General features: G+C 39.0%; 1 protein-coding gene across 4 annotated transcripts in view; it reads left to right on the top strand.

Moving 5' to 3' along the window:
• STAMBPL1 (STAM binding protein like 1) overlaps positions 1-13,297 on the top strand; it is a 58,091-nt gene that overhangs the window by 12,246 nt on the left and 32,548 nt on the right. For all 4 annotated transcript variants that reach the window (XM_065521121.2, XM_065521120.2, XM_005565896.4 and 1 more), the window contains exon 2: positions 11,508-11,590. In XM_065521121.2, the coding sequence (XP_065377193.1) occupies positions 11,561-11,590 (30 nt within the window). In that variant the 5' untranslated portion in view covers positions 11,508-11,560. The remainder of the gene's footprint in view (positions 1-11,507; positions 11,591-13,297) is intronic.

A 13,297-nucleotide genomic window follows, 5' to 3' on the forward strand; every position in this document is an offset into this window, starting at 1 on the left:
GACTCAGTTCATTTTGTTGAACTACTGTCCTTAAGAAAGTTATGAAACTTAAATAAAATTGATTAATAATGCCCAAGGACTAACTCCATTTCTGAGCTTTCAGGCAACTGGCAGGCAGGAAAATGATGCTATTTAAAACATTTATTTGGGACTCATTATACTTCATTGAACTAAGTATTTTTTGGATAATATTTTCTTAAAAGCAAATTGCAATAAAAAAGGAAGTATATTAAAATGTACATTAAAGTTTAGTGCCTTATGGGTAGCTTATCTTTAGAAATGCATTATTTCCAAGAATTTTAAGTATTTTAGCAGGAGGAGAGCACAGTTAGCAAGTTCATATGAATTTATGGTGAAAAAATACCTGTGTACAAATGTGAATCTCTCTCCAGCACCTCAAATTCATTTGCCAAGTGTTTTGTGATGCATATTAATTGAATCATCACATTTAGAAAAGAATCTAAAATGAGTACAATGATGAGCATATGAAATGCCTTTTATATACCACAAAAATGTAGAATTTATATTAAAAACCAGCAAATATTTTGAATTGAACTGTGTCTAGGTAGAATAATTATGGATTTGAATTTCTTAACTACATATACCATGTAGTCAGTCCACAGACACGAAGTCATTCTGCCGATGAAAAAAGTGAAGGGGGCCGGGCACGGTGGCTCACGCCTGTAATCCCAGCACTTTGGGAGACTGAGGCGGGTGGATCACCTGAGGTCAGGAGTTCGAGACCAGCCTGGCCAAAATAGTGAAACCCCGTCTCTACTAAAAACACAAAATTAGCCAGGCATGGTAGCCCATGCCTGTAATCCCAGCTACTCGGGAAGCTGAAAGAGGGGAATCGCTTGAACCTAGGAAGCGGAGGTTGCAGTGAGCTGAGATTGCACCATTGCTCTCCAGCCTGGGCAACAAGAGTGAAACTCCCTCTCCAGAAAGAAAAAAAAAAAAAAAAAAGAAGGGAATGAATTTCCTTTTATTTCTTTGGCAGGGAGGAGATTATGAATCAGATATTTGTAATGCTGAACTGAAATCTTCATTTCCACAGTAAATTTTGTCATTCTTGTCCAAGGCCCAAGGATGTGACCTTCTCTTGGATTTTCCCGATTACTATGAGAGGCCAGTCGTTAGTGTTGTTGTATGACTGTGAGTATGAGCTCTGGACTCCTGCGCATCTGGAGTCCCTGCTCTGTCATTTGCTTGAGTTACTTATCTCTTCTAGGTTTTAGTTTTCTTATCTGTAAAATGGAAATCATGGTCGTAATCATTTGTTGACTGTTTACTGTCACCAAGCATTGTGCTATATGTTTTACAAGCATTATCTCACTTCACCTTCTCAGTACCTCTATTCATTAGATACAATTATCAACCTCCTTTGCAGTTTGGGAAGCTGCAATTCTGCAGTTAGTGGTTCTTGGAGCCAGAATTTGAATTCAGATGTTCTAACCCTGGAGACTGCGTGTCTAATCCCAAGGCTCAACTGCCTCCTATTGGAAAAGGCTAACTGAGATCATGTGTGTTCATGCATCCATTAGCCAGGGAAGGAAAGCATTCTGTTAATGGTACCTGTTATTATTATATAGCCTCATTTTTTGTTTGTTTGTTTTTTTTTTTTTGCTATCTTTTTCTATTGAAGACGACATAGCACCTCACCTGCTCAGAATTCAGCTTGCTCTTACCTAGAAGACAGTCTGGGAAAAAAACAAGTAAGATAAAAGGCTTTTTGAGCAGCAAAATTAGAAATCATGTAGCACATTGACTGTAACCAGCAGGTAGTTCACACAGAAGATCTCTCCTGATGCACACCGAGTCTACACTTTAATTCATAAATAGTCTCAAATAATTTTATCAGTGAGAGAAAATAGATTAAAGGAGGAAAAAGACTGAAGTCAAGAAGTTTAGTAAATAAGTTGCCTTTTAATTGATTTTTTTCTAAATGAATGACAGATTAAACGGAGCAACTTAGAAATGGAGGGAAGCATTGTTATTGGCAGGTACATGAAATAAAATGTTAAATTATCAAGAAAAGGTTAATGTTTCTATATTAAGGAGTAAATAATATATCTTAGAACTGTTTCCCTTCAAAAATATTTAAATCTCACAATATTTTATTATTATTGTTTACTATTTTACTATTCAGAATCACCTTTTTTGTCATGGGATTCATATAGCTAAAGATTTTCTTGTATTTCCAGAGGAATCCTATACTAATTAGGGAGCATATTACAGAATCCTAAGTGTCTTATGTAATGGCATTTTAAATCTTATATAATCATACTTTAGAAGAGAACGGTTGCAGGTTAAGATCAGCAGCCCAGCCATGTGAGCAAGGAGCCGGGCTCATCCACCCTTGGGCTCTGCCATCCTCCAGACACTGGCTGTCCTTGGGCTTGACCCTTCTAGGTTGCAAAATGGCTGCTGCCTTTTAAGACTTATGTGAAGTCACATGTTCAGCTGATGAAAAGGCATATATTCCCGAGGCTGTCTCTTTGCATTAGAGATGGAAATTTCTCACAGAATCCTCCCAACAGATTTCCCCTCAGGTCTCATTGTCCGATATTTGGTCACCTACCAACCAGCCAAGTCCCGATTACAAGGGAGACTGAGAAGAAAGTGACTATCTCTAGTGGGACTGGGCCCTGCTGGCGAGGAAGAAGTAGTGGTGGCTAGGGGATAGATAACTGTTGTCAAAAGCTCATTGCAAAGAAGCAAGTAATTACACATCAACCAACCATCTGATATCTGTAATATAAGTCAACTTTTAGCAGAGGTCATTAACCTCACCTCTCCAACATTTGCTGTGAGAAAGAATCTGATTTTCTTTGAGTTTCTTCCTGCAAGCTGGGAACTATAATGGAACTTTTATGTGTTACCTCATTTAAGCTTTAGTTGAATTCTTCTGGAAAGCTGTTGTTAGCCCTATTTAATAGATGAAGCTAAGGTGCACAAAAAGGTTAAATAAGCTGCTGTAACACTCCCAACTAGTGATAGAAACTGGATCCTCCTAAAGTAGTATATGGTCCCCAAACCTGAGATCTTCATGCTAAGGGCACCGAACCACTTCATCTTGGTGGCTGGATAAAAAGTTTGTATTACGCTATGCAAAATAATTATTTTATGGCCCAGTGTGTGACTTGCTTGCCCTCAGAGTAGCCTAGATCTACCTCCAAGTAATTTAACACATACATCAGGAGTGGTTTATTTAATCATCTTTCCTGTAACAACTGCATTCTTGCTCATTGATCTGATAGAAACCATTCTGTTGTGACTGGTATATTTAATGTGGAATATACCTCTAAAAGTAACAGACAAGCACCTGGCACCTAGTAAATGATCATATATAGTACTTACAATTATGGGGAAAAATCCAATAAAGGCTATTTCTAATATTATGATCATTTCATTTTTATCTTATCAATATTTTAGTACAGATAATATATCATCTAGGTCACAGCATATTGCTGATTGCAGATATTACAGAAGATAAGTGTAAAAACAAATCAGTGTAATCTTTGCTTTTGATGGCTGAATTTTTATTTTTATTTTTTATTTATTTTTTATTTTTTTAATCAGCATTTTTATTAATTGCTATTTTTTTTAATTATTATACTTTAAGTTCTAGGGTACATGTGCATAACGTGCAGGTTTGTTACATATGTATACTTGTGCCATGTTGGTGTGCTGCACCCATCAACTCATCAGCACCCATCAACTCGTCATTTACATCAGGTATAACTCCCAATGCAATCGCTCCCCGCCCCTCCCCGCAATAGGACCCGGTGTGTGATGTTCCCCTTCCCGAGTCCAAGTGATCTCATTGTTCAGTTCCCACCTATGAGTGAGAACATGCAGTGTTTGGTTTTCTGTTCTTGCAATAGTTTGCTGAGAATGATGGTTTCCAGCTGCATCCATGTCCCTACAAAGGACACAAACTCATCCTTTTTTATGGCTGCATAGTATTCCATGGTGTATATGTGCCACATTTTCTTAATCCAGTCTGTCACTGATGGACATTTGGGTTGATTCCAAGTCTTTGCTATTGTGAATAGTGCCACAATAAACATACGTGTGCATGTGTCTTTATAGCAACATGACTTATAATCCTTTGGGTATACCCCCAGTAATGGGATGGCTGGGTCATATGGTACTTCTAGTTCTAGATCCTTGAGGAATCGCCATACTGTTTTCCATAATGGTTGAACTAGTTTACAATCCCACCAACAGTGTAAAAGTGTTCCTGTTTCTCCACATCCTCTGTAGCATCTGTTGTTTCCTGACTTTTTAATGATTGCCATTCTAACTGGTGTGAGATGGTATCTCATTGTGGTTTTGATTTGCATTTCTCTGATGGCCAGTGATGATGAGCATTTTTTCATGTGTCTGTTGGCTCTATGAATGTCTTCTTTTGAGAAATGTCTGTTCATATCCTTTGTCCACTTTTTGATGGGGTTGTTTGTTCTTTTCTTGTAAATTTGTTTGAGTTCTTTGTAAGTTCTGGATATTAGCCCTTTGTCAGATGAGTAGTTTGCAAAAATTTTCTCCCATTCTGTAGGTTGCCTGTTCACTCTGATGGTAGTTTCTTTTGCTGTGCAGAAGCTCTTTAGTTTAATTAGATCCCATTTGTCAATTTTGGCTTTTGTTGCCATTGCTTTTGGTGTTTTAGACATGAAGTCCTTGCCCATGCCTATGTCCTGAATGGTATTACCTAGATTTTCTTCAAGGGTTTTTATGGTATTAGGTCTAACATTTAAGTCTCTAATCCATCTTGAATTAATTTTCATATAAGGAGTAAGGAAAGGATCCAGTTTCAGCTTTCTACTTATGGCTAGCCAATTTTCCCAGCACCATTTATTAAATAGGGAATCCTTTCCCCATTTCTTGTTTCTCTCAGGTTTGTCAAAGATCAGATGGCTGTAGATGTGTGGTATTATTTCTGAGGACTCTGTTCTGTTCCATTGGTCTATATCTCTGTTTTGGTACCAGTACCTTGCTGTTTTGGTTACTGTAGCCTTGTGGTATAGTTTGAAGTCAAGTAGCGTGATGCCTCCAGCTTTGTTCTTTTGGCTTAGGATTTTCTTGGCAATGCAGGCTCTATTTTGGTTCCATATGAACTGTAAAGCAGTTTTTTCCAATTCTGTGAAGAAACTCATTGGTAGCTTGATGGGGATGGCATTGAATCTATAAATTACCTTGGGCAGTATGGCCATTTTCATGATATTGATTCTTCCTATCCATGAGCATGATATGTTCTTCCATTTGTTTGTTTCCTCTTTTGTTTCACTGAGCAGTGGTTTGTAGTTCTCCTTGAGGAGGTCCTTTACATCCCTTGTAAGTTGGATTCCTAGGTATTTTATTCTCTTTGAAGCAATTGTGAATGGAAGTTCATTCCTGATTTGGCTCTCTGTTTGTCTGTTACTGGTGTATAAGAATGCTTGTGATTTTTGCACATTGATTTTTTATCTTGAGACTTTGCTGAAGTTTCTTATCAGCTTAAGGAGATTTGGGGCTGAGACAATGGGGTTTTCTAAATATACAATCATGTCATCTGCAAACAGGGACAATTTGACTTCTTCTTTTCCTAACTGAGTACCCTTGATTTATTTCTCTTGCCTGATTTTCCTAGCCAGAACTTCCAACACTATGTTGAATAGGAGTGGTGAGAGAGGGCATCCCTGTCTTGTGCCAGTTTTCAAAGGGAATTTTTCCAGTTTTTGCCCATTCAGTATGATATTGGCTGTGGGTTTGTCCTAAATAGCTCTTATTATTTTGAGATACGTTCCATCAATACCGAATTTATTGAGCGTTTTTAGCATGAAGGGCTGTTGAATTTTGTCAAAGGCCTTTTCTGCATCTATTGAGATAATCATGTGGTTTTTGTCTTTGGTTCTGTTTATATGCTGGATTACATTTATTGACTTGCGTATGTTGAACCAGCCTTGCATCCCAGGGATGAAGCCCACTTGATCATGGTGGATAAGCTTTTTGATGTGCTGCTGGATCCGGTTTGCCAGTATTTTATTGAGGATTTTTGCATCGATGTTCATCAGGGATATTGGTCTAAAATTCTCTTTTTTTGTTGTGTCTCTGGATGGCTGAATTTTTAAAATCCTTCAAAAGGGAAGTGAAGGGTGGGCCTAGATTTATTTATTTTTCCTGAAGTAGGGCTCAATCTGTAAGGCTGTGACTTGGGAGATCCTTCTTTGTGTCTCTGTCATTTAACACCTGGGAATGACCCTTTACCTCCCTTTATCTAAATCAGATTAGGTCATTGAAGTCTGTAGACTGAGTTACAATAATTTTCTTTATCTATCTCCAACTGAGTAAATTGCACCATATTCTTCCTGGAAAACATGACCACTAACCCAGTGGCTGTTGGTTTGGCCAATTAGAAATGAGACTCCAGGAGGAGGTATAAGGTACTCTGTCCTCTCTTAACTGCCAGTGGGCCACACCTCCTTATCCAGGTCACTAGGGCACTCAAGTGCCTGGGAGAAAATGGCACATTTGGGTGATGGTCTCGCTGGCTTTTTACTGTATGCTGAGTCTCTTAGGAGACTGTTCGCTGCCTAGTAGTCACCTCCTTTCTGAATTCTGGAAAATATTTCTCTGTGGATGAAAATGGGTCAGGATTCTGAACTTTGCCACACACACACACGCACACACACTATTTTAAGAGAAAGAAAGAAAGAGAGAGAGAGACAGAAAGAAAGAAAAGAAAGAAAGAGAAAGAAAGAAAGAAGGAGTTAAAGAAATTAAGGCTGAAAAAAATCACAAAATAAGCACCATGCTGGGTCAGATATTTTCCTCTGTTCATTCTTGCATTGTTTGCTGCTAGTTTTAAAGGGCAGAATTGTTGAGACTCTTCCATGTTTCCGTGGGGGACTTCAGACTTGGAGACATTGCAGGGACACAGAAGCCAAGAGGATTTTGCTATGGTTATATAGAGAGTAAACTGTTACAAGCTCAGAGCTGTAAAATATCAGTTTGGAGAGGATACCTGCCCCCTCCCAGGCCATTCATGGATGAGAATGCAGTTTTGCCACATCCCCTCTGGGCACAGTCGACTGCTCAGTTGGTTCTGGGAGCTACTTGTTAGCTGAATCTCTGGGGCAGGAGTTGGCCTCCATGTGCTCACTGTGAATATGCAGGATTCTGACATCGTGATTCCCCTCATTCTTGTGAGTCAGGATTAACAGAAATCAGATACTCCCCTATTCCTCTATAAAAGGACAGATTAAAGAAAAAAAAAATGATGATGTCTTTGGAGGTTATGGTCAGGAAAAGGAGCTAGCAATAAAAGCAAGAAGGCAAGAGCTCTGAAGCAAGAACTTTCAAGAGGTATCTTACAGGTTAAATAGATCACAAGGCTGCAGTTCAGATCTTCAGATGTTATCAAACCATAAGAATGTGAGGTAGAGGTTAGGGAGTAGGCTGAGATTAAAACAGGCATTTCTGATTAATGTTTTCCATTAGTTCTAAGCCACGCTGAAAGCATGGCTTTGACAAGCCCCCTGGCGAATGAGGAAAGTAAACCTTGGAGGGGGCTCAGTAAAGGATATTTAGCAAGCAAATGATAGAGCCTAGACTCACACCCAGGCTTATCTCACTCCAAAGGCTGTTTGCACCATGTGCTTTATAGCACTTTGGACCTCCACTTTGGAGGGGGAATTTGTTTTATTCTTGCATGATACTGAATACTTCCCATTAATTAGCATCTGTGGATCTCAAGTACTATGAGGTGAAGTACCTCTTACTGTACCCTCAGTTCAAATTTTCTAATTGTTTTAGTAAGACCACAGTAGCACAAATGGAAAGTGGTACTTGCCATTAATGTTCCCTGTTTTAGATTCTCCTGGCCCACTTTATTTCTGATTAGATTGAGGTAGCATGGTGAGTTTTTATTTTATTTCTTTGCATTGTTGATCTAGAGCCATGGTTTTCAAACTTTGTTGGTCTTGGAACCCCTTTACAGTCTTAAGTACTAAGGACACTAAAAGACTTTGTTTATGTGAGTTATATCTATTTATATTTACTGTATTAAAAATCAAAACAGACATTTATAAGAGTATGCAAGTAAGCATTCCGTTAACTCTTGTACCCTCTGGAAATCTCCACTATACAACTGTGAAAGATTGATATTTAAAAAGCCAAATAATGTTTTAGTAATATTATGAAAGTAATATTGACTTCACAGACTCCCTGACAGGATTGTGGGAAACCTTGACCATATTTGGAGAGCCACTGAACTAGAAAACATACCTGTGTTTGTTGATATTGGCAATTCTTTATAATGCAACTATAAGTGCCGGAACTGGGGGCAAAAAATAAAGGAATTAAGGCAAGACCATCAGGTAATAAATGGCTTAAAAAATAGTTACTGACCAGTCTGTGAACTTCTTTCATCTTAGATTTGAGGGGAGTTGGTTTCTATTTCTGAATTTTGAATATATTCATATGTGGGAGTGAATAGTTTTTATCTATAGTAGTTTAATAAACTCTGATGTTTAAAATATGTTTAAACATTTCATACATATGGAAGCTCATTACGGAGATGTTTATTTCATTGTTTCTGCTCACAGTTACCATTGTTTTTTGGTCACCCAGCCCTGAATCCACCTCTCCTCTCTTGGCATATCCCACTGCCTCCTACAAGAGGATAAAGTGCTAGATATGTACATCTTCGGCCATCTTTTCAGCCAGGCTGCAGGCATGGGACCCAGACTCTGCCAGTCAGACACCTGCATCTCATGCTTTGAAATAGAAACTAGAGACATAGAGAAGTACATGGCAGCTGCACGTTATTCCCAGGGCAGCAGCTAGTTGCTGGAGTTGCTGGTGTTGGTGGTAGAAGCTGTAGAATCCCCTGTTCATCAAGTGATAGAGATAGCGGAGGTGTTTTCACCAGACCAGTGCTGCTGTGTAGTCTGGGACAGTGTTCTTGGATCTGTAGCTTCCAAACCTGATTTCTCTGGCCCTCCTAGAAGTTTGTGTTTCTTCATTATCCTTCTGTGAATTCAAGAGTCAGACCTTTGCCTGCAACGAAGAATCCTGCTTAATGTAGTGTCTGTCAAAGTATTGTTTGGAAACCTCATGTGTTGGAATCACTGGGCCATATCTGACAATACCTACTTGTGGGCTTAAAACCGATGGATTCAGAATCCTTAGAGTGGGTCTTAGGAAACTGCATTTTAAACAGATCTCAGGGTTATGTGATTTTAGATGCAGTAAAGTTTAAAAACCCCTATCCTAGTATTTTCAACTTTTTAAAGTCTATGCTCTCTCTTTATGAATCTGAGCAATCATTAAAAGAAATAATTCTACTCTTTTTTATTTATATTTTATTTTATTTTATTTTTGAGCTGGAGTCTTGCTCTGTCACCCAGGCTGGAGTGCAGTGGCGCGATCTCGGCTCACTGCATCCTCCGCCCCATGGATTCAAGCAATTCTCCTGCCTCGGCCTCCCTAGTAGCTGGGATTACAGGTGTGCACTACCACACCTGGCTAATTTTTGTATTTTCAGTACAGACGGGGTTACACCATGTTGCCCAGGCTGGTCTTGAACTCCTGACCTCAGGTGAACCGCCTGCCTCGACCTCCCAAAGTGCTGGGATTACAGGTGTGAATCACTGTGTCTGGCCAATTCTACTCTTTTATAAGGCCCTAATAAATGACTTACTAGTGTTTCCTTGTTCCCCTCCCTCCCCGGCTTCACATTCCCCATAAACCTTTGCTCTGTCTTTTTAACTCTTTTAACGTCTTTTCCTGGTTTACTTCTTCTCACTGAGAAGTTTTAATTCCTCAGTTGGTATTGCCTACATTCAGTGGTGCCAAAATTGTTAACTCGACTTCTAAACTGCACTGTGATGAACCATGTTTTTTCTTTCTTGGGCATTTTTGTAGCCTGCAGGCTTAGAGCTCAGTGTTTACCCCAGGGATTACTGGAGACAATGGAGGAGAAAGACTGGAATACAAGAGTAATTTTTCTTGAAGGGTTCCTCCACCATGGATTTAGGCCAGAAAACAGCACTGGAGGTGTTGATTGATTTACTTCTGAGATTTCTAGAATCACTGAATATTATAACTGAAAATAATCCATTTTAACCCCTTGTTTCCTTAATGAGGAAGTCAGGAGAAGATCCATGTTCAAAGTCATCTAAGTGATACGTGGGGTATAAAGGACAAAATAAATTTAGAAGTGGAAAGTGGTGATGCAGAGCTTGACCTAAATGAGCATAAAAAGGATGGGAATTACTAACATTTATTGAATTAATATTTGAACTTGGGTACATTCACTTGACTTCTCTGAGCCTCAGTTGTCTCAACTATAAAATAAAGATTCTAATAATAGCTAACATTGATAAAATATTGACTATATGCTAGGAGCTATTGATACTCTAAGGACTTTATGTGCTAACTCATTTGATCCTAGCACAACCACGTGATGTAGGAACCACTGTTTCTCCCATTTTGTAGATGCGCAGAAAGTCTATATAACTTCCCTGCAGTCACACAGCTAAGCGTATTTGTTTTCTATTGCTGCTTTACATATTTTTATGAAATTAATGGCTTAAATATACATGTATTATCTTGCTGCTTTTTGGGTCAAGAATCTAGGCACAGCTTATCTAGGTCCCCTGCTCATGGTCTCACAAGGCAGCAGTTGACTTGTTGACATGGGCTAGAGTCTCATCAGAGGCTTGGAGTCATGTTCCAAGCTTGTGTGGTCATTGGCAGAATTAATTTCCTTGCAGCTTTGGAACTTGTGGTGGCTGAGTCTTTAAGGCCAGCAGGAGAGAATCTGTTTCTTTTAGAGGTCTTACCTGATTAGATCCAGACCACTCAGGATAATTTTTCTTTTAATTAACTTAACATTATTAGGGGGGATTCATATATCTACAGTATCTCTTCATCTTTGCCATATGATTCAACATAATCATGGGAATAATATTACACGACCTTTGCTATCTTCTATTGGTTAGAAGCCAATCACGGGTCTTAACCATACTCAAGCAGAGAGGATTACACAAACCGACAGATATCAAGACGCAGGAATCACAGAGCTATCTTAGAATTTTGCCTGTCATAGTTCTAAGGTTGAGTTTAAATCCAGACCGGCTCTAGGTTTAACAGTCCATGCTCATAATCAATATGATCCTCTTTATTCCTTTGAAGAAAGCGAACCTACTTTATAACCTTGCATAGAGTTCTAAGTAAGGTATCCCCCAGAAGATTCATACTGGGTGCCAGTCAAATGTTAATTATTTTCACACCTTCACTTTCAAAGGTCAGCTTCGAGAAACCGTAACCACTTGCAGTTTTATATTTTCAGGAAGAGATTTCCAACAGTCTCTCTGAACACTCTGAACTTATAACTTAAGGTTATATAAGTTATTTCCATTTGTTCCTGTTTGTCTGAGGCAGAGATAACCCTGGGATTTGGGATTTCAAACTTGAGTCTCAAAAAATAACTTTAGTTCTGCTTCTTGTTTTTGAAACAGATGAAGTGATTGAGAAGAAACAGTGAACATCCTCATTTCACAGATAAGACAGCATGGATCAGCCTTTTACTGTGAATTCTCTGGTAGGTTGCACCAGCTGATATCTAACATTTGGTTGGAAAGCCCAAAAAGAAGAACAGAAACATACAAATGTGAAATGAGTCACAATTACTTTAAGAAGTTTAGCACTTGTAGTTTCTCATCCATCTGTGTGGTTGTCTCCTTTGAGGAAGTGACTAATAAAGCTATCTTTGTAAGACTTAAAAATACATTTTATTTTCCACAAAAGTCTAAAATTTTGGTTTATCTAGCTAGATTCCAGGAGTGTAGTCCTTTGGCAAAACACCAGGGAGAAGAATTTCAGAGCTGATATCTGAGGAGCTACTTAAAGCTCTTTGTGTCTCAGCTTCTTTATATAGATAAAAATTGGAGGCTCACCTTGTGTGGTGTTAGCTGAGAAAAACATACATAACACCTAGGTATTGCTTTGGATCCTTGTGTAAATGTCTTTGTACTTGACGCTCTTGTTCTTCTCACTTTTCCCCTCACTGCCCAGCACTGTGCACACTTTCTCTAGCTACATCACATGGGCTTATTCTGTGTCCTAGATCAGTCTCTGACTGTGAATATAGACACATTATGTAATCTCCATGGCCCTAATTTTGTACTTTTTGCCCAATGACAATTGGAAACAATATTTTTTGATGCTCCTAGCCTACCAAGATGGTACGATAAATGGAAACTGTCATTCCCATTTTCCTCCTCCCGAAGACCCTTCCCAACCACTCACAGCGACCTTGTACCAGTGTGCAGTATACTAAATACCTTGTATGCACAGAGACTAGCACCAGGACATAAAGAAAGAGAGAGCCTGGTTCTTGTACTGAAATAGGTTGTGACCTAATGTTTTTTCTTGACCAAGAAAGTCCTTCACAGAGCTTAGTTGTCTTCAGAGTATGTTTGGAAAGTAGACAGTTGCAGAAATGTTTTCATTTTCTGTCCCCATGTTGTTGTTCCACTATGGTTAATAAATACTGACCCATTTCCACCTCTTCAGAGGAAGGAGTCATCCTTATGAGATGTCTTCTGTGTTTTTCTAGAACATTATATAACAATAATTAAAATTTTTATTGTATATGTCACTGTAAAAATGAACACAAAGGCTATGTATCTGGAAAATTTGTGTTTTCATCCAAGAAGCTTGCATGCAAATGAAATATTATAGATTGGCCGGGCGCGGTGGCTCACGCCTGTAATCCCAGCACTTTGGGAGGCCACGGCGGGCAGATCACGAGGTCAGGAGATTGAGACCATCCTGGCTAACACCGTGAAACCCTGTCTCTACTAAAAATACAAAAAATTAGCCGGGTGCAGTGGCGGGCGCCTGTAGTCCCAGCTCCTTGGGAGGCTGAGGCAGGAGAATGGCGTGAACCCGGGAGGTGGAGGTTGCAGGAGCCGAGATCGTGCCACTGCACTTCCAGCCTGGGCGACAGAGTGAGACTCTGTCTCAAAAACAAACAAAAAAAAAAAAAAAAAACTATAGATTGATGAAGACTTTAGGTTATTTTCTAGCTTATCTTTGAAATCAATTTTAAATTTGGGAAGGATAGGACCATTTAGAAGAGGAAAAATAATCTAATTTTCATTTTCAGGGAAAAAACTAATTATAATCTCTTGTTGCTTCCTTCTCTCACTTCTTTGTCTCTTTTATTTGATATACTTATTATCACATATGTGGCAGGGAAGATGCTACAGGGAACAGAGATAAATGGAAAGTGATCCCTTTTAAA

This window comes from Macaca fascicularis, chromosome 9 (genome assembly GCF_037993035.2).
Source record: "Macaca fascicularis isolate 582-1 chromosome 9, T2T-MFA8v1.1".
In the NCBI taxonomy this organism is placed as follows: domain Eukaryota; kingdom Metazoa; phylum Chordata; class Mammalia; order Primates; family Cercopithecidae; genus Macaca; species Macaca fascicularis.